The 21,654-nt window shown below is 58.7% G+C and overlaps 1 protein-coding gene across 1 annotated transcript in view; it reads left to right on the top strand.

Annotated features, from left to right (window-relative positions):
• TCERG1L (transcription elongation regulator 1 like) overlaps positions 1–21,654 on the top strand; it is a 172,398-nt gene that overhangs the window by 129,939 nt on the left and 20,805 nt on the right. Inside the window, exon 8 of the mRNA XM_046027910.1 lies at positions 4,150–4,219. Within this exon, the coding sequence (XP_045883866.1) occupies positions 4,150–4,219 (70 nt within the window). The remainder of the gene's footprint in view (positions 1–4,149; positions 4,220–21,654) is intronic.

The following is a 21,654-nucleotide window of genomic DNA, read 5'->3' as shown; positions in this document are numbered from 1 at the left end:
TCACATTTAGCTCAACTCTGAGTCATTTCGGATTTGAATGTATTAATACCTGTTTCTAGTCTGAAACAGGACGATTAAGCATTCCAGTTGACTCTGGTTACTTTTCAGGAGGCAATGAAATAAATGAATTTTACCCAAGGCTCCTTGGCCCCCTTCAGGGACAGCGGGACAGTGACATCAGATCTTTCTGGCAACTCTCCTGCCTTCCTCCCTCCCTGGGAAGAAGGGTCCTTACGATTGCACTGGGCTCACCTGGGTGGCGCAGGACACTCTCTGTGCCCAGGTCAGCTGCTTAGCCTCCTCGACCCCCCTTTGCCGTAGAACCTGATACGTTCGCAGGTGCAGTGACCGGCCACGGCCATCCTGGGGCCATCATTCTGCAACCCCAGCTTTATGCCCATTTTAAGGAAGAGGCAATTAAAGGAGATGGACTAATTACCGTGCCCAAGGTCCCGTTTCTCTCCAGTGTGTGGGGGTGGGTCAGACTCCGCTCTGAGGACGGACAGCCTTACCGGGCTTCTCCTGAGCCATGAGCCCATGATAAGAACGTGCTTCTGGAAAGTGTTTTGCTCCCTGTGCCTGACACACCCATGGTCAGGGGCGGGCAGCCTTGTCCTCTCAGCCACTTTGTCCCCAACCTGCCGCAGAGGTGGCACAGACGTCACTTGGCTTCTGTTCCTCTGTAAACATTTTAGTCATTTATATTCAAGACGAGTGTGCTTTGGTAACCATGTTCATTTTGCAAGCAGGACATAAAACCGTCCCTGTGAGTAAACACAGCTGTGGCTTGAGAGAAGCTGGCTTTCCTAAGCTGTATTTGCCCAGGGACCGCACACGAGTCTCAGAGCCACAGTGGGACCAGGTGTCCAGGCTCAGCTGACAACGTCCTTGGCGACTGCCTGCAGCCCAAGGTTGGCATCACCTGTCCCAAGAATCGGGTTGAGGAGACCCCCCCAATGCAGAGTTCCCCCGTCCTAGCTATTTGGGAGGGACCCTGACCTTCTCACGGGACCCGCACTCCATGCTCCACAGCACCCATTGACCCCTGGCCTTTGCACAGTGACTGATGCAGGACCCCGGACCCAGCAGATGAATGGAGACACACAGGCCATCCGTCCTGGAAGCCGCCTGCGGGGAGCTGACACGCTCCAGTAGAAGCTGCCAGTCAGCAGGTTGGAAGGGGCAGGCCAGGTGCCTGCACCGTGTGGGGTCTCCATGATGCCCTGTGACACTCGGCCCTCCTCTGCTGCAGCCCGGTGGCCAGATGGCGGGCCCCTCCGGGTTTCAGAGGTGCCACTGAGTGAGCGCCGATCCCGGGGCTATGTCCCTTCTGTGTCTTTGGGCCATATGCAGCTGTGGGACAGGAGAGGCCGGGAGAGCATTTTCCAAGTGGTTTGTCCCAGAACTTAATGCTTCCAGCTGTCTGCTCCGCTGCGATCCAGGAGTGAGGCAGGATGGCGAGGGAGGACGGCAGTTCCCTTCCAGACCAGTCACTGTGTACTGGGAGGCTAGACTGGCCAGCCCTGGGCGGGACCCCGGCCCCAACCACGAGCAGACGACCCACAGGCAGTGACAGGAAGTGACAGCCGTGTCGTGGGGCAGGAGAGGCCGCAGGTGGACAGAGCAATGGGAGTCCCCAGACCAGTGGCCAGGGGACTTGCTGAAGCAGGGTCGCCCACGCTGCACCCCAGGCAGCAGGGAGGGGGACCCACCGGGGAACCCTGTGTCTTATGGGGCTCGGGGAGGGGAAGGAGCCGGGCAAGCTCTCAGTGAGCCTCGGGGGCAGGGGAGCACCCTCAGTGCAGCGTTTCTAGGTGACCAGGCAGCTCATCCCTCAGGGTGACTGACCGCGGGTCCCTGGTGGCCCCCTGGCCTAGCAACCTCTCGCAAGGCTTCTGCCCCCTCTCTGGGCCATGTAGAACTCTGCCGGGCTCTGCTCAGGCCTAACTCTCATTCTGCACTTTTTCACAGGTTGGCTATGACCTGCGACGAGCAAAGAATGCAGAGACCGATGTGGGTGTCAGGAGGCTCCCAGCTAGTGGGGTCCGCGGAGCCACAGTGCGGGGTCTGGACCTGCCCAGTCCGATGCCCTCACGTACCCCAGTGCAGGCCGACGCCCCTCCTGTCTCTGCCACTTGCTGTGGGCCTGCCTGTGCTGGGGGGAGGGGGCAGGAAGGAGGGGGAAGGGAGCAGGGAGCAGAGGGAGAGAGGAGGGAGGAGGTCCACTGTGGCAGGACACGTGCAGCCCAAGCTCACTTCCGAGCCGGTAAACAGTGTGCGCCTGTGTTCCGTGGACTGTTCTAGCGCGGTTTCCAGCCGGTCGGTCCGAAGCCGGGGTGCCCAGGTCTCGGGGTCCAGCGCTGCCTCCGGGCTGTGTCAGAGTCCGGTCGAGCTGTTGCACTTCCGGTCCTGGCTGGGACCCGAGACCCGGCAGCGCGGCTGCTGGTACAGGGGAGCACCCAGAAAAGCGAGGGAGCCCTGCTGCTTGGCCTCTCCTCCCAGTGCCCATGACCCTGCCCCCGGGTCCGCTGCCCCAGGTCTCCACCTTGGGCCGCTTCTGACCCAGCCATGAGAAGAGAGGCTCCTGGGGGCGCTTGCCCAGCTAGGACAGCCCCCCTGCTTTGCCCCTCTTTTTGCCAAGGGCGGCCAGAGTCTTGGGGATCTTTCTGTTTTCTGCGCCTGGGAATGAGCCAAGGTGCCTCTTCTTCCCTGGGTCGCGGAAACACCACTCTTAGAGGTCACGGGACAGCAACGTTCACATGCGTGATGCGTCTGCTGTGAGTGTCGCGGGTTTCAGCGAGCAGGGAGAGCGCTGTCTGCAGGCGCCGGGTGGGGACGTCCCGTCTGAGGCAGAGTCCGGGGGCGAGGCCAGCACGTGCAGGGCCAGAGGGACTGGCATCCAGGCCTGGGGTCGTGAGTGCAGGGCTGAGGTGGGCCTGGAGGCTGGGGCAGGGAACGGTGGGTGGGAGGGTGGCCCCAGGCTCACTGTGCAGGGCTGGGGTGAGGCAGAGAGGCCAGGAGGGGAGAGCTGGGCGGAGCAGGGAGGGGAGCGTGCCTCCTGGGCTACGGGGTCAGCTCATGTCTCACGGGGTGCTTTCCTGTGAGCTCATTTCTCACGGGGTTCTTTCCTGTGGTTCTCAGTGAGGAGGGGGCTTCTGTCCCCTGGAGGGGTATTTAACAATGTCTGGAGACAGTTTTGGGGGTCACACCCGGGACCTGTCCCAGCTAATCCTGGCAACTGCCGAGCATCCTCTCTCCAGCTCACAGGGCAGCCCGGGTTGCCGGTGCATGAGGCGTCCTGAAGGTGCCACTAAGGTGTGGACACCAGCCTCCCGGAGCTCACATCCTGAACGCCCGCCCCTCCCCGAACATGCACACCTGCCCCACAGGGAGCCCCACTCCGCTCCAAGTTCACGTGCACAGGGTCCCTGTCCAGCATGGGACAGTGGTCCCCTGGGCATGATGGATGCGGAAGGAGAAGTGAGCACAAAAGCAGTGTGATGCCAGGCAGCGTGCGGACTCATCCGTGTGTCAGGACTGAAGTCATAACATTCTAGAACCAGGTTGAGCCGTGTTTTTCCTCTCCCTTTTGGAGACAAATATGAAATGCTGAAGCCCCTTTTTATTTTCGATTTCAAATCACATCAAAGATTTACAAGGCCAGTCTCCTCAGGACGGAAATAGGGGACCTGTCGTCAAAATCGGTTTGTGTTTTGGAAGTAGACAGGTGGTCTGGAGTGAAGTCCATGCCGTGTGCAGGGGAGGGGGAACCCTTCCCGGCGGTGGACGGAGGAAGGGACAGGGGTCTTGGTCCGCTTGCAAGCACATGAAGGTACACGTGACATAGAAGGTCCCCACCAGGGCCTGCGTCCCCGGTGCCCGGGGAGGGGCTGGGAGAGGCCCACTGCCCCTTCTCTGTCCTCTGGCTTGGCTGGACGATCGGGCGGCTTCCAAATGCCTTCTCTGCTCAGAAGGCCACCAGCTTGCTCTTCTGCCGGAACGTACGAGGAGCGCCGAGAGAAGCTGGTTCCAGGGCTTGGTTGTGTGACCCTCATTCCCAGATGACTGTTTGAAAGGGAGTGCGTCTTGGTGGTTTGCCAGAGTGATGGGAACAGACACTCCAACCTCATTAACCTGATTTTCTTCCAGCCGACCACAGCGGCGGGTCTCAGTCTGAGGACGGCCGGGGAGACCGGAATCTGAGGACCAAGAGGAACCGGTAGGTGACAAGGCCTTTTGCTCCCACGTCTTTCTTTCGCAGACAGCATAGAGATAAAAAAAAAAAAACGATCGTTTTGACTTCCATGACTGAGCAAAGAGCAGAATTAACCAGTAAGCAGAGGCTGGGAGGGCCTCAGGTTCTGTCTCGGTGACGGCCCCGTGCCTTAGTGGGCAGGTGTCATGGTGGCTCTAGGCACCGAGGACACTGGACAGCGCCTGGCCAGCACCAGCCCTCCCCGGGGCCGCTGTGCCCTGCCCGGCCTGGCCTCTGAGCCCTGAAGACACGCACGGAGCCCACTGGGTGCCTTGGGTGCCGTGTGTTGGGTGAGGGTGTGGGTTTGCGTGTCCGGCAGATCTGGGGTCGGACTCGGGTGCCTTCTGCTCACTTGCTGATGTTGGCCAAAGTCATTCACCCGACCTCAGACTTCCGGTCTGCACGAGATTGCAGGAGCTCCCGTGGCAGCCTGAGGTGACAAGTAAAAGGGGGAGGGCTCTGTGTGACGGCGGTCACACTCCATGCGTGCACAGCTCCCCACGTGTGTCTCCTCTGGCTGTGGCGGCAGCACCCGCGGCCCGGGGACCCACCGTCAGCCGCTCCCGCAGGCCACGGTTGGTGGCTCCTTTCCTTCTGAGTCCCACGCAAAGGGGTGAAATTCAGGGTCCGTGTGTCTACGCTCCCGGGAAGGCGGCAGAAGGCATGGCAGGGTTGCTGGGTCACTGTCTCTGCCAGGAAGTGGGGGATCTAAAAGGCCACCTGTGAAGAGAGAGTCACGGGCCACTTCCGAGTTCAGGGGTGCCCGCTGTCCGACCAGAGCCCGGCCCTCCCCATAGCCCAGCGGGCACATGCGGCCACGACCTGCCACCCACGTATTGGTCACAAGTGGCCTAGGCCTGTAGCAGGGGCCACGTGCCCGTGTCAGGGGCGTCAGCGCTCTGGGTATGTGGGCATCTGGGGGGCGTGGCCGGTTAAGCGTCCAACTTGGTTTCGGCTCAGGTCGTGATCTCAGGGTCGTGATCTCAGAGTCATGATCTCCAAATCGTGATCTCAGGGTCGTGATCTCAGGGTTGTGATCGCAGGGTCGTGATCTCAGGGTCATGATCTCTGGATCGTGATCTCAGGGTCGCGATCTCAGGGTTGTGATCTCAGGTCATGATGTCAGGGTCATGATGAGATCCAGTCCTGGTTGGGCTCCACGCTCGGTGGGGAGTTTGCTTGAGACTCTCCTTCTGCCTCTGCCCCTCCCCTGGCTCACACACACGCACACTCTCTCAATTAAATAAATAAATCTTTAAAAAAAAAAAAAGTACCTTAGAACCCCGAGCCCATTCAGGAGTCAGGAGCTGCCGGAGCCCAGCACCCCTCTGCTCAGCAGAACAGAGCCTCCCACTGAAAGTCAGGGAAGCCACAGGACTCTGTCCATGGCAGGCGCAGCGCAAGGACGGCCGCCATGAAGGGCCGCAGGCAGGTGGGTGTCTTGGCGGGCTGTGCGGTGCGGAAGGTTGGGGACGGCGTCGGCCAGGATTCCGGCACGAACTTGTAAAAACTGGTGTTTGTTTAAACAGCATCACAAATGGAAAATGTGATCATCATAAAGAAAAACCGTGCCCTGTGTGTCTGAGGACAATGAACCTCACATCATTGATTTATAACGATTTCTGGTTAAAACCGTTATGCGGTCATCGTTTTTATGCCCTTGATTATTCTTTGTTTTTCTTTTTTTTTTATTTTTAAGTTTTTTTAAGGGTCTTATTTTTCAGTCATCTCTCTGCCCAACGTGGGGCTCCGGCTCACCAGGCCGAGATCAGGAGTGGCGCGCCCCACTGACTCGGCCCGCCCGGCGCCCCATGTCCCCGATGATCCTGTCCCGGTGCAGGGAGGGGGGCTCTCCTACCTGGGGCAACAGGGACCCACACTGCAGTTGCCTGAGCACAAGGTTCCTGTGGTGCTGGAGTGAGCACCCCCCCCCACCGTGTCCCACCTTCTCCTTAAAAAGTCACCTTGGGCATCAAAGGACACTTGCATGCGCCAGAGTTTGGACGTCGAGTGCCTCGATGGACCAAGGGCTCTGGGAAAGGGAGGGAAGTGTCATATGTCTTTATGTCCGGCCACGGGAATCGGCCACGCCGGTCTCCGTCCCTCTGGTTAAATGCACCTAGAATCTTGGAGACAAGACACCCTTCCCAAGGCACCGGGCATTGGGAACTCCAGCCACTGGGCGACGACGTGGAGCTCACGAGGGAGGACAGGCCGCCTAGGATCCCGAGTGGCTGGGCCATCTGTCTACTCGGCCTGCTCTCTCTCACTCGCCCGAGGGACCGGCCTTGAATTCTGATCAGTTGGCGTTTAAGAAACGTCAGAACATCGATTTCGCGTTCATCATCCGAGGGCTGTCCGGAATTAAACAGCAGCCTTGGACCCGACCCCAAGGACTCGGGCAGAGACGCCTGCTCTCCACCTGCGTGTCCGTCCCGAGCTGCGGGTCCCGCCGTCCAGGCAGCTCTTCTCTCCCCGGATCCCGGGAGGAAATGTCCCCTCTGCGTGGGGAGGCAGCTGGACTGGGGACCTAGAACGCTCCACCGGCCGCTCCTTCACCTTGCGGCCGTTCGTATCGACCACCTGTTGTGTTCGCCCGCAGGCTCCCCTCAGCAGGGTCTGTGTGTCCCTCACTCAGAGCCGATTGTCCCAGGTGGTCACCCCGCCAGCGCCAGCCCCGCGTGTCTGTCTGTCTTCAAGAAGGTGGTTGTCCATCTGTTCAGGCTCTTGCAAGCCCCTGACAGCCTCTGTGTGTTTCTGATTAGCGGGTTCTGGCGTATACAGTAGGTATACTGTAGTATACAGTTGGAGAACAGGCTTCCAGGGGAGGGGCTGAAGCCGTCCCTGAGGGTCCACCTGTCTGCATAAAGAACAGAACTCCTCCTCATCCAGAAGCTGTCACGTCTTCCCACACTGGGCCGCTCACTGGCAGCCACGTGGGAGAAGAAAGGGAAGAAGCCACATGCTCGCTCTGGACGTGGCTTCCTGCTCGTGCATCTCTCTCGAACCCCCGCCCGACTCCCATCCACAGTGCACACCCTTCCACGATGGGGTTCCATCGACTGATCGGCCACTCAGGTCTGAGTGACGCTTTCCCCGAAATTCCCTGGGAAGACAAGTACATCCCCAGGATGAGCTTTCAGATTACGGAAATGTTTAAACGAGCCGCTGAGTGCCTCTCAAGTAGCTGGTTGTTGACTGTCTGATGGACTGCGCTCCTGACGCACCATCCTCCGTCCTCCCTGAGAGGGAAAATCGATGGCCTCGCCCCGTGCTTCCGCGGCGCCCGCTGGAGCTGCCGCGTTCTGACGCGCGGTCTTGACTTAGTTCAGACCTGCTTCCCTAACGGGCCGTCTGTTTGAAGAACTTAGGACTCATTTCAAATAATTGAACTGAACTATTATAAGGAGTCAGCAAAAGGGAGGCATTTAGTCAAAAATTCAGAAGGAAATGATCTGCAAAACACATCAGAGAAGTTGTCTATGACGCGTGTGGCCTCCGGGCCTTCCAGAGGCGCCCGTCTTCGCCGGTGGGTAGGCTGGGAGACGCCTTCTCCAGAATGGCGGGAGGGTGGGTGGCCGGGCTCCTTCAGCGATGACAGGCCCACGCTGTGGCATAGATTCCTTGTCCGGTGGGCGACCGAGACAATCTCTTGGCTTGGAATAGTGTCTGTTTCTAAGTTTGTAGATTCTGTAGTTGGTGAGTTTGGGGGACACTTTGGATACAAGTGCGAAAGTTGGCCTGACCCCATGAAGCCGTCATGTCGCGTGGAGCGTTTCCTTGGGCTTGGACGCAGTGTGAGCTGGAGGCGACCAGAGCGTAGAATCGGCAGGAATACCTTGTCCTCGGTCTACGTGCTCCAAATATGGCCTGAGTATTCTCCTCCTGGCAAACCACGGGGGCCAAGGCACGCTCCAAGGAGGTCCTCTGGACAAGGCTGGGTCACGGGGTTGAGACCTGCCCCCCAACAGTTCCACACCCGACTTGGGGCACCGAGCGTTGGGAGAATCCATCTAGACCAAAAAACAACACTATCGTCCAAAAGACATAAAAAGCCTTATTTAAAGTGTGGGGGTTGTCAGGGCACCGAACCGTCCCAGGGACTGCCCCAGGTTGAGCCACATCCAGGAGAGCCAGCTGTGTGGGTGGAGGGAAACACCCGTACCGTGGTCAGGAAGCTGCTGGTCACAAAGGCATGTGACGGCCAGTGAGTGTGGGCAGTGGAGGGCAACATGCCGCGGAGACAAGGGGGAGCAAGCTGTGTTCACGTCCACACACAGGGTTTCTAGGATCCCAGGAAAATTAGCTGCTGAGAAAGTGAGAGTGTTGCTTCTTTGAAATGCTCTAGAATAAGGCTGGAAAAGAGGCAGAATTTAAAATACACTTGCTACCAGCATGCCTTTAGTTGACCCTATGGAGTGAGAACGGTCTGCATTCCGGGAGCAGTGTGGGAGCCTCGCCCCTCTCCGGGGACCTCCCGACGCGGCGCGGCACATGGTCCCTTGGCCTTGTGTGGCGAACCAGTCGTTGACACCCACTTGCTTTCCAAGTCGTTCGTGCACGGCTCCCGAGTCGGGTTGGTCGATGGTTCTGTGCAGAGACCTGTACCTTTGTGAACGGCGCTGAGGCTGCGCCCCAGGTCATCAGGGCTGCCTACGCCGCTGATCTGGTCATAGCTGCCTTGGGGATGGCGTGTGCAAGCCTCGGCTGTGACAGGATTTCAGTTTGCCATTTTAACTAAAACTGCCATTTATTTGCTGTTCAGAAATAATTGTAAACGTATGTATTTCTGAAAGGGGAGACCAGATGTCAGCATTCACAGTGAGCCCGGGAGCACGCCGGACTGCCCACAGATGTGTGGCCGCTGCCCCTGGCCTTCTCGGGGGGAGGCAGAGTTCTCTAGGCAGCGTCCACACGGCCAGCCCTCAGTTGGAGGCGCACCCGAAATCCAGCCTGCGGGGGCCAGTCCGGGTCGGCTCCAGACCCCGCCCCCAGAGTTCCCTCCCTGGTCCTTCGTCAGGCCTCTCCGCCGACCTTCCCTTCCTGGATCTCTGCTCCTGCGAGGATCTTGGCACCCGGGCATCGTCTCTGACTGTCACACAGCGGGGGCCCAGGAGGGCTGGCGGGGGTTCCCGGGGACGGTGCGTGCTGGCAGGGGGCACGTGAACTCTGAGATGAAGCCATGGCGTCTTCCCTCGTGCTGGAGCCGGGCCTGTTGCGGAATCTGCTTCCACGAGGGGCCCCTTCGTGCTGCCAGGAGCCCACACGTGGCGTGAGCAGGGGACCCTGGGGCCTTCCCAGCCTCCCAGGACTGCCAGCAGGGCACGCACCCGTAGGCCAGGAGGACACACTCCCTCGTGGAAAGAGAAGCTAGGTTCTGGCTCGCTAATCCAGCAAGTGCTAAGCACCTGCTGTATGCAGTGCCGTGTGCCCAGGCCTTGCCATGTGGTCCAGGCCGTCCACTTCTGGGAGCTTCCCATGGCTCCGTCTCTCTGATGGACTGGAAGCTTTCGGGGACAGTGTGAGCCCACATCCCCTGCCAGGACACGTGAGCCTTCCACGAAAGACCTTGGCCTGGGAAGGCCGAGTGGACAGTGGAACAAACACGGGGCCCTGTCCCCAGATCATAACCTGTCCCCAGCTCTCCTCTACGGGCCGCCCTCTCTGCCGGGCACACGCTGAGTGAACATCAGCTGCCGTCCACCATGTGGGACACCGGGGACACATGGCCAGGTGGACGTCATCTCCTGTCTCTGTCCTAGCACCCTAGGCTGGCCATGCAGGTCTGCTCCTCCTTGGCTTGGGGGCACCCTGCGACGGATCCCTGGGGGAGAAGGCCTCCATCCCTGTCACACGTCCCTTGTGTCATCACTGCCCTCCAGCGCTGGACCCCAGAACTTGCGGTCGTGGTCTCTGCTGAAGTGCCCCAGCGGACAGGACAGGACGCTTCTGTGACAGACCTGCAGCCCCTCCCTCAGCATGGGGACTCTCTGTTTCCCCGGCACCAGGCCGGGCACAGTGACCAGGTCTGGGCCCTCCGTGGACATCTAGCTGTGCCTGGGCTCTCTGTGTCTTTGGTCTGAGTACCTGTCTTGCAGGGACGGGACCGGCTCTCTGCGTCTTTGGTCTGAGTACTTGTCCTGCAGGGATGGGACCCGCGTCGGCGGCCACACAGCCCCAGCCACACCGGGGCTGAGGCCCGTCTGTGGCACCTTCCACGAGAACGCAGCCTGGGGATTCCCTGCGAGGCTGCGTGGACGTCGGGCGGTCAGGGAGGCGATGCGTCAGTTGAGTCTTAAGTAAGAGGATTTTTTTTTTAAATCTCATTTATTTATTTGAGAGAGAGAGAGCACAAGCAAGGGGAGCAGCAGGCAGAGGGAGAGGGAGAAGCAGACTCCGCACCGAGCAGGGAGCCTGATGTGGGGCTTGATCCCAGGACCCTGAGATCATCGCCTGCGCCAAAGGCAGACGCTTCACTGATGGAGCCCCCAGGATCCCCTGAAACAAGATACGTTAGACGGGTTTTCCCCAGGAAGTAGAAGAAGAAACCACTAAGAGGGGCTGGAGATGTGTCCTCTCTCCTCCAGCACCCCAGGCTCCTAGGCCAGGACAGTCCAAGGGAAGGCAGGTGCCTGTCCTACCCAGGCCCCCAGGGCATGGTCCCCTGCGCTGGCGGACACCAGGACTGAATTCTCCCTGGAGGTCCTCCGTGACTCAAGAAGACAGTTTCAATTTCCACCTTGCCTTAAAAGTGTCTGACTTAAGAGCTCTCCCTTTTAAGTGGAATCTGGGGCATTTCCTCACCCAGACCCATCTCCATCCCACCGACCGTGGCTGAGAAGGGTGGCTGCTGTGGGTCCCACAGGACTGAGCCACGGATCATCTGAAACCAGCCAACGGGCAGTTCCAGTTCAGATTTCAGAAATCCCTGCAGCTTTTGGAGTGAGTCACATTCTCGGAGTTGCCAGACACTGGGCGGGTGAGCCCTAGGGGAGTGAGGGGACCAGCGTGTGGTGTCCTGCTCGAGGACACTCGCCGGCAACAGCACCTGCTTCCTTTCCAGAAAGTGGCCCTGCTCCTGCAGCCCCCCCGTCTGGTCACGTCCACCTTACCCGCAGCGTGGTGACGGCCCAGTTCGGATGGTGTCGCTGTGGGCACACGGAGACACGGCCAAGTGCGGGGCTCCCTCCGCGGTGACCGGCCTCCCTCTGCGTGAGCTGGCTAGCGAGGTCCTCGTTCCTCTGTCAGGCCTTGGAGTGTGAGTGTGTGAAAACCGAGGCAGCTTTTCCTCTTGCGGCCATGGGAAAGCGCATGTTTGCCGCGGGCTTGGGATAAGGAGCCGTTAGCGAGGCAGCGTTGGATGTGACTGTCGCAGGAGCGCTCAGCTGGGGACACGGGGAGGGGCCGCAGGAGCAGGGGCAGTGATGGCGGTACTCAGACACGGAGCAGGTCCCGTCCTGAAGACGCTGGTGCGCGACGAGGGGCGAGTGTCAGGACGGGGCGAAGCCGAAGACAAGCATTGTATGCGGGGTAAATGCAGGGGAGCTCGACTCAGAGGGCCTGAAGCGGTGATTCCTAGTGAAGCCAAGAGTTTGGAGTCTGGGGGGACCCCCCGGGCCACCACGGGAGAAGGCCCAACACCGTGAGAATGACCACATCCCCCGCTCAACTCATGAAGTCACAGTCAGCACACCGGTTTTCAGGTTTTTAGTGTGACAACGTCCAGAACAGACGAGGGGCAGCGCGTCCACCGCCTCGGGCACCTTCGGGCTCAGCCACTGCCTCCCGCCAGCCCCGCACGTGCCTGGTCCCGCCACCGCACTCTGACTATTTTGGGACAAACCCCAGAGCTCCTGTAAACCCCACGTGTCCACATGTCAGGATGCATGACTAAGAGAAGATTTTTAGAAGATCATCGTAATCCCACCTGAGAACAAGCAGCAACACTTGTTCCCAGACGTGAGTTCATCGCCCCGACGCCCCTGTTCCCTCCGTTGTTTGAGCTTCTCTTGTGACTCTGTTTTCCAGACCCGGATCCCCATCAGCTTCGTGCTCCGCACTCCGTGGTCTCCTTCCCGAGTCTGCTAACCTGCACTTCTCTCCTGGCCCAGCCTCGTTTTCTTCATTTGCTTTGAAAGAAATCAGCATCTTCCCCCTCACGGAAGCCTCCCTCCGTGTCTCTGCGCCCCCAGCCCCGCGAGCTCCCAGCCCTGCAGCTTCTGTGCCCTCAACGCCAGCCCAGGTTTGGTCAGCGCCGGACGACAGACCCTCACAGCAGCCCTGAGCTCCTTCTGTCGGGCGGCCCCGTGGCTCAGATCACCTTCCTTCCTGGGATGTGCACAGGTGACTGATGTGGGACCGGCGTTTCCTCCAGGACATGCAGCAGGTGCGTTCTCCCGTGTCCTTAGCACCCGTGAGCTCGAGCACTTTACAGAGCAACGTCCTTCTCAAGTCTTTGGTTCCCCAGAGTTGGAGTTCAGGTGGAAAACACGGGGCACAGGCTTGATTCCTTCCCGTCAAAACTCATTTTCCCAACATCGTGTGGGTTCGCCGGCTGCACCACGGGGCTGGACGCGCGGTGAATTCCCAGAGGGAAGCAGGGTTGGTGGTGTGGTCTGTGTCAGTCACCACGTCTGCCCTGCAGGAGTCGGAGTGTGCGTCTCCGTCCTGGGGACTCCGACTGCCCCGGGACCGACAGGCTCTTCACGACGCGGCTGAACATCTGTTTCCTACGAGGAGACGCCTCCTGAGCTCTGCAGTAACAGTTCCCTTCCACGCCGCGCGCCTCATCACCGACCTCTCCGGGTCCACGGGGGGCTCTGTGTTTCTGCACCCCCGGCTTCCACGTCCTTTTTGTCTCTTTCCCAGGTTCTTTTGGTTTTTCCTCCCCTTCTTAGCTGTTTCCCCTCCAGGCGTCATTGGCGGCGTTTGTTCTGCTCACGTGTGTGCACCTTCTGGTGCTTCCTTCAGTTCTAAAACTTTTCTCCCTTTCATTTCTAATTTCTTGCATCATTCAGATGCTTTTTAGATGTTCACTTGGTCCAACATCCCCTTTCCCCCCTGAGTTGTCTATCCTGATACCCGCCGTGGTTTTATAGTTTCTAGCGTGTCCTTTGAAACGTTGTGTCCTTCCAAGCAGTGGGGGGTTTTTCCGTCGGAGTCCCGGCTGCCCCGTGGCCCGAGTCCTGGCTGCCCACGGTCTTCCCCTGCTGTGGGGCCTTTGCTCTGCGCATCACTATTCTCCGGCTCATTTGCATGGGATCGGACAACGACCTTTTCCTGCAGCTAAGCTGAGATGAGCTGGTGATGGGAAGGTGGCTGGAGACAGCGTTCCTGGTCACTAGGCTCTGGAACTCCCTCTCTTTGTTCCAAAGTGGGAATGTGCCCTGCGTTTGGTGCCTGTCTGCGCTGCCCCTCACTCTCACCCGTGCCTGTCCTTCCCTTTCTGGGGCGTGTCTGTGTGATCCCATAGGCTCACACCCATTCCTCTTGGCATTTTTTCCGAGTTTTATCCCAGAGGGACCCTTAGTTACCAGGCCCCGCCACCGCTCCCTTCCAAGCTCCGGGCGACATTGGCTCCCCTGAGATTGGAGCCCGAAGATCTCTCCAGCGTCAGCAGCCCCACTCTCCGTCAGCCCGCTCTAAGGCCACAGCCTGGGGCTGCCTCTCAACCTGGAGTTGCCTCTCAACCTGGGGCATCTCAAGCTTGCTGGGTCCAAAGGTCTTCGGACCTGCCTCCTGGGGAGAGGGGGGCTACCCCCGAGGGCTCCTTGGTGCCTGGGCTCTGGCTGTGCCTGATGGTGTGAATTCCTGGGGATGCATCACCCCCTAACTTGCCCATGGGTTTCCCTTCTGTTATGCTAATAGCCCAGCTGGTCTGCTTCAGCGTGAAAATTGGGGGAGACTAAGAACTTCCCTCTGCCTTTGCTTTTTGTGTCAGGAGGTTGGTTTTGTTTCAAATCCTCAAAAGCCTGAGAGGCCTGGGCCCCAAGGGGCACGTGACGGGACTGACACCGGCCTCAGCCTCCCCCATGTTTCGTTGACGCTGTTCAGCACAAGTGACCCAGCAGCCTCTGTGAGACACACCACGTCCCCCAGGCCGAGGATACACCTGGGTGTCTTCTCAAGCCTGCAGGTGCTCAGGATGAGGAGGGGCGCCCAGCAAACAAAAGGAAGCCCCCCCCTTGACAAACAGGGAGACCCCGATGCCGTGGGACCAGGCCTGGGTCCCTCGTGCTGCTGTCGTGTGAGAACACGTCCTGGACGCTGAGACCATGTGCGTTTCCCCATGAGGAGACGGCACAGGGCCCCCCACCGTGCTTGAGGGCCACCAACTGCTAGGAATCGCTTCCGACTTCACCAAGAGAAGCCCTGCCGACAGCACAGTCTGGCACCACGAGCTGGGTCGCAAGGAGGGTACATGGGTCAGCCCTGCCCTTGGACAACGAAACTGACCTGTGCTGGAGACCAGAGGGTCTGAGCTCAGTGCCACCCGGGGGAGGCCGTCGGCCATTAACAACAAACACCTGCTACCAGGTGGAATGGACGGAAGCGTGGAAGGAACCATGGCCTTCGGACGCAGGGGCGGCCCTTCAGCTGACAACTAAAGGTACAGCCAGAACAGCCTTCTGTCCCTCCAACGGCCCTTGCCGGCAAGACCATCGGTGAGGTGGAGGTCTTGGGCCCTGGGATGTAACGGACACAATAACCGCGAGCACAGAAAGGGATGGATGACCGTGATCGCAGCACCATGGAGACGTCTGCCGGACTCTGCACAGCGGGTGCCTTCAGGGATCCCCAGGTCCTTTCTGGGAAGGTGTCATCAGGACAAGAAGGAGGGGTCAGGGCAAAACTCCAGAAGTGAGAGCTGGGCGGGCGGGTGGGCAGGCGGGCAGAGGTTCGCCAGGCGGCCAGTGGTCTGTGAGACCACAGGGGAGAAGTGAGGTCCCGGGATGGGTTCCCCATGCTGGAGCCCAAGTCCTCCTTCTCCAGGCAGACCTGTGTCCCTGCCATCCTAGAGTCTTCCCTCTGTGTGCAGGCAGCGGCTGCTACAGCCCATGCTCCCACACTCCTTGCTCCTTTCCGGGTCCAGGATCTTGCCCATGGCTGTGCTCCTTTCTAGGGAGGCATCCTGTTCAACGCCACCATCGACACTGAATCCCGACCAGGGACCCTGCATCCCAACCCTACTGAGGAACCCAGAGCCCACCCTGAGTGATGTGCCAGTCTCCAACAGCAGCCAAAGGCGGCTCCCACAGAGCAATGCCAGGGCTAAAAACTACGGAATACAGATCTTCCGAAGGTCGCCTCGTCTGAAGGTCATTTGTCTCAACCAAGTGACAGACTGTCTGAGGCCCCACAAGGCAGACATTCACAGAGACTTTGATTCCTGCAGAATTTCATACTGTGTCTAACACTGGAGTTAGAGGCTGGCAGTATTTTGATGATAAATTCCCAGTTTTCTTTGTCAGGAGAAAGAGCAAGTTCTCCCCATCCATTAAATCAAATAAAAGGTGAGACATCACCGGCCAAACAAAGGGCTGGATCTCAGTGTTGGAAGGTTTGGTGCGGGTGGTCAGAGGCTGCAAGAGACAATGAGAGTGAAGAATCATCATTACCCTCATCACGTCACCAACATCATCACCACCACCATCACCAAAATTGTCATCAAAACACCATCATCATCACCATCATCATCATCATCACCATCATCACCATCATCACCATCACCATCATCATCATCACCATCATCACCATCATCATCATCACCATCATCACCATCATCACCATCACCATCATCATCATCATCACCATCACCATCATCACCATCACCATCATCATCATCACCATCATCATCATCACCATCATCATCATCACCATCATCATCATCATCACCATCATCACCATCATCATCATCATCACCATCATCATCATCATCACCATCACCATCATCACCATCACCATCATCACCATCATCATCATCATCATCATCATCATCTCCATCATCACCATCATCATCACCATCATCATCATCATCATCATCATCACCATCATAATCATCATCATCATCTCCATCATCACCATCATCATCATCATCATCATCATCACCATCACCAGCACCACCACCACCATCACCGCCGTTACCATCACCAGCACCATCATCACTATTGTGTCACCATCATCACTGTAGTGTCACCATCGTCCCCACCCCCAACAGCACTATCATCACCAGAACTATTACAGCCCAGCCATTGTGCTAAGTACTTTCCATGCACCATCTCAGTTTTCCCGTCTGTAAATGAGGATGATGACCACGGCTGCCCTACAGGGCTGTGATAAGGATCAAAGGAGGGGATGTAGGCAAAGTGGGAGGACGGGGTTTTACACACAGAATGTCAGCAAATATCAGGTGTTCATACTACTTCATTTAATTCTTACAAAAATCTTAAGTGGCAAGTGTTATAATTTAAACTTTACAAATGAAAAAAATCAGTGAAATGAGTTTTTCCTGAAAATACAGTACACTTGTGTGAAAGTCCAAAGTTCAAATATAAGTCTGTTGATATCAAACAATTAACGCCCAGCACTCTGCTCCTGCATCATCCCTACAACGTAGCTCTCCCCCCTTCTTCCCCTTCCCTCTCCCCCTCCCTTTCTTCTTCTCTTCTTCCTCACCCTCCTCCTCCTCTTCCTTCTTCTTCCCATTCTGAGGATAGGGATCATGGAGCCAGAAGAGGCTAATGGAAATCCAGAAGACAGTTACGTGAGCCCTGAAGGGGTTCCAGGTACGCTTGGGTCCTGAAGGGTCGTTCTCAGCAACTTTACGCGACGCAGCAGTGGGTACCGAACCACCGCACCTTCACAAAACAGCCTTGTTTCAGGAGTTCCTTCGACAGCTCTTGCGAGAAGAGCCGCGCATTTGGCAGGATCACAAAAACGTGTTCATTGCAGCCAGACAGACTCCGGAGGAATAGCTCGAAAGGGCGCGGCTCTGTGGCCGTAAGAAGGACGTCCAAGCACCGTGACGCCTCTTCAGAAGGTGGGACCTGGAGCTCTGCTGCTGCGTGTAACATGTCTCCGAGGAAGCTGCAAGGAAGAAGCTCAACCACAAAATCTAAGTCAGTAACATATTCACTGCCCTTTGAATGCCAAGCACGGCGCCTCGTGCCAGAGGAGAACAGGTGCACAGGCCAGAAGCTGCCTGTGGGGACGTGCCCGGCGGGTTGTGGCGGCGGATCCGGAAGTGAGGGCGACAAAAGCGTCACGTGTCTGGCCCTCCCGCTGCAGGAACCCCGCACTCCGGGCGCAGAGAGGAAAGCAGCGCAGTCATGCAGGGTGGGCCATGTCCCGCCGGGACCGTGGCCGGGTGATCAGTGGAGCCAAGCCAGCTGCGAGCGGACGAGGGGCAGGAAGAGCAGGGGTGAGGAGGAAGCGTCACGGGGAAGGCGCAGGGGTGAGGGGTGTGAAGATGGGGCCAGCGGCCCAGGTCGGTGGGATGAGGACCCCAGGAAGGGTATGGCTCGTCTTCCAGGATGGTCTGGCGGGGCAGCAGCGAGAAGAAATTAGGGAAGGTTGGCAGCTGGGGGCCACCAGCACAGGGACGTGGCGTGGACTGCGGGGCGTGCTGCCCTGTGGTGATGCCATCCAGAGGCTTTCGGGAGACCCCGGCGTGGGCTGTGGGCAACCTGGGACATGTCCTGGAGACACTGAGACTTCTCTGCACAACCAGTGTGGATGTTCTAGAAAAAAGCCCGTGACCCAGGGGTTCGGTCCGTCTGGGGAGCGTGAGGCTGGTGCAGTGCTTCCTGGATTGGGCTGGACGTGTCGTCCCCACACTGCACACCCAGGAAGCCTCAGGCTCCTCATTTCCAGCCCATTGCTTCTCACGGTGACGAGACCAGGATGGTCCCTGAGACTGTGGGAATTGCTCGCCGGTGAGGATGGCTCTGGCTGTGGGCTTGCATGGCTTCGACCCACTCAGATGCTGGAGCCCCGGCCCCAGAAGCTCAGACTGGGGCCTAATTTGGAAATTGGGACGTTGCAGATGTGCCGAGTTAGGATGAGTTCGTTAGGTCATAAGCCAGCGACTGGTGTCCCTGTGACAGGGGACATTTGGACTCAGACACACACGGGGTTGCCGTGGGAAGTTGAGGACAGAGACCTGGATGACGCCTCCATGGACCGAGGGACACCAGAGATGCCCAGTTGGCCACCATGCCAGGCAGACCAGGGGACGGGCCCTCTCCTCCACCTCGGACAGCCACCCACTGGTGACGCTGGCTGAGCGCTGCAGGTTAGAGGGGGGACGTCTGCTGGGATCGAACTGGGGCTCAGGAGCCTCATGGCCTGCCCTGGTCACTGGGTTCCACAGCGGCCCACGGCGCACCTGCCGATGGAACTGGAGGAAACCCAGTTGTACCTGCCCTCTGGGGACAGTTCCCTGATGGTCCCCCCGCGTCCCACAGCTCGGCTCTGACTCTAAGCACCCAGGGTTCGTGCAGACCCCACTAACAGGTAATGCAGACCCCGCAGGGAAAGTAGCATGTCCAACAAAAGTGTGTCCACATCAGACACCAGCAGAAAGTGGGGTCTCCAGCCCATCCCTCCCCGTCTGACTTGGCTATGAATATGAGGGTCTCATAACCTCCCTTGAGGCTTGGTGATTTGTGACAGTGACTCCCAGAATCCCGGAGAGCGCTGTACGTAAGGTTATGGTTCTATCATAGAGGGTACAACTCAGGAACAGCCAAACGGCTTAAGAGAAGGGGAGGGTGAGTTCTGGAAGGGTCCCGAACGCATGAGCCTCTGTCCACGTAGAGTTGGGGTGCCCCTCCCTCCTGGGGCATCAGGCACCCCCCAACCCCACTGTTGGAGTTTCTATCGGTGCCAGTACGTAGGCAGGCAGGACTGAATGACCGGCCCTGTGACCGGACTCCAGCCCAGCGCCCCCTCCCTTCCTGCGGGCTTCAGCCCTCTGAGCTGTGGTGATTTTCCGGTGGGCCAGGCGCTCCCCGGAAACTCAGGGCCCATCCCGAGCTCAGGAAATTCACACGGAAGCAGGGACAGAGGCCAGACGGTCTTTGTTATCCCACGGACCACCCTCGCCAGCACACCGCCTGGCTAGCCGGCCCCCGCGGCGGCAGAGGGCGACCCCGAGCGGTCTCTGGTTGCAGGCAATGGTGGAAAAGCAGAAATGCAGGGGAGCGGACACGAGGGCAGGGAGGACGGACAGGTGGTCTAAGCAAACCCCCCTTGAGGAGGGCGCCGCAGGCCGGCCATCGGCGGGGACCCCTGGTGTTGGCCGCAGCACGTGCAGACCGGGTCCTGCGGGAGGCTGGCCAGGGCTGCCAGGACACCTCCGCCTCCGGCCCTGAGGTCCTGCCTGTCGCCATCCTGGGGGAGGGCAGTGTCCCCTGCCAAGTGGGGCTGGGGCGCCAGAGGCCACTGCTTTTGGCTGTTCCTGCCGAACGATTTAAGAGCAAGTTGGAGGGAGACGCAGGAGACCTGCTTAGCGATCTCTCAGGAGGCAGCGCTCGTGAGTCGGTGGCGGAAGGAGACTGTGACCCTTTCAGCTGGAGGAAGGAGCAGGAGCCTGTCTGCGTCCCAGGACGGCGGTCCTGCAGGCATTTCAAGATCGTCTCATCCAAACCACGTGTTTTACCCAAACCAGGTCCACACAGCTTCCATAGTTTGCCCAAGATTTCCCAGCACGCTGTCCCCGGGGGGCTCAGCCACATACTGAGGGCCCCATAGCCACGCGCAGTTTCTTCTCTGGAACCAGGCGGCCGCTCACCGCAGGGTTTCTTCGCACGAGATGGAATCGCTCGTCACAGCCTGGGTCGGCCCTTACCCCTTCCCCTCTTGTGCTCTGCCTTGGAGCAGTGGTTCAGAGAACGGCTTCCATCTCTGTGCCGACTCTCAGCTCATGGTGTTCGGTGGGGGGCGGGGGAGGAGGGAAGGGAAGAGGCGGAGGGGGAAGGAGTGGGGAGGAGGCCGGGAGGACGGGGGCGGGGAGAGGGAGGGAGGGGGGGGGGTGGAGGGAAGGAGGGGGAGGAGGGAGGCCCCAGAGCCCTGAGAAACAAGCCCCCGTAAGCACCTGTCGTGAGGACCGTGCGGTGGGGGAACCTCTCCACCTCCCTCCCCTGCTCTCCAGGGGAAGACTCAGGAGGCGGAGCGAGGCGTGTCTGCGCGTCCGCGAGGTGCCCCGTGGGGGCTGTGCCAAGTCCAGCGCCTGAGTCCCCTCCGCCTCTGGATAAACTCATTAGCCTTCGTTGCCGAACATGGAAACGAGCCGTCAGATGTTCTAGAATCTAGTCGCACTGAGTGTGAATCTAGTGACTTTCCCAGACCACCCGCTGCCCGTGCTCACGGGCAAAATGAGAAAACCCCGTGCTCGGGCTCTCACCCCTGCACACTGGCCCACGTGCCATCCGCGGTTCGGCGGGTCGAGCTCAGCAGCAGTCACAGGGCTGAGGCGAGGGGCCGAGTGGGGTAGAACAGCCCCTCTGCGCCAGGTCGGGGGCAGCCACCATGATATCTCCCCAAGGATGGGACACGGGAGCCAGGGAGCATGCTGTCCCCCAGGACAAAGGGACCCCAGCACCGTGGCCCAGACTTGGGAACCCCTGCTCTGGGGGAAAGGCTAGACATGACCAAGCCCTTTTCAACTTACCCATTTGGCCCCACAGATCTCCCCAAGCAGGTGCCAGCCTGGCGAGGCATCTGTTTCCAGGCGAGAGGCCTCCCCCCACCGAGCTGGCGAGGTGGGTGGGTACTGCGGCCGTCCCTGGAAGACACGGCCTCTCCTCCTTGGTACTTGGGGATGGAAACTTTATTTCAAGTATTAGAATTTGCTTTTTGTTAAACGTACCAAGCTCACTCAGCCATGAGAATATTAAAAGTATATTTAGCAAGTTTGCATTTACTTCTGACCAATTCTAATTGAACTGGAGCTTGCCATTCTGGAAGGCATCCAGCGGCTCCGAACAGGATGCCGTGTGGAACGAGCTCTAATGCGTGATCATCGCTGAGCTCGGAACGCTCCTATTAATCTTATTTCAAGCCCCAACAATACGGGTCTTATTTCCACACTTCTATTTTTATCTAATGAAAATTTATTACAAAGAAATCCTAATGACACCCTCTGGAAAAGGACACAATTGCCCACTGGTGATTTTCTTTTTTTGAAAATCCACATAATCACGCAGGAAGCCAAGAATGCGTGTTCTCCTGAAATAGTTGGTCTGTAAATAAGATCCCCGATGGGCCGAGCAGACGTTTCTGGTGTTTTTTCTCTTTTCTCATTTTGCACTGGGGGGCTCGTCCACACTCCACCCCGGCGAGTGCTCGAGGACGTTGCATGGTCTCAGCACACCCTGAAGCTGCCAACGGGCGGATTC

The sequence above is a fragment of the Meles meles genome, chromosome 13 (genome assembly GCF_922984935.1).
Source record: "Meles meles chromosome 13, mMelMel3.1 paternal haplotype, whole genome shotgun sequence".
Classification (NCBI taxonomy): Eukaryota; Metazoa; Chordata; class Mammalia; order Carnivora; family Mustelidae; genus Meles; species Meles meles.
This window is presented reverse-complemented; position numbering and strand designations above follow the sequence as displayed.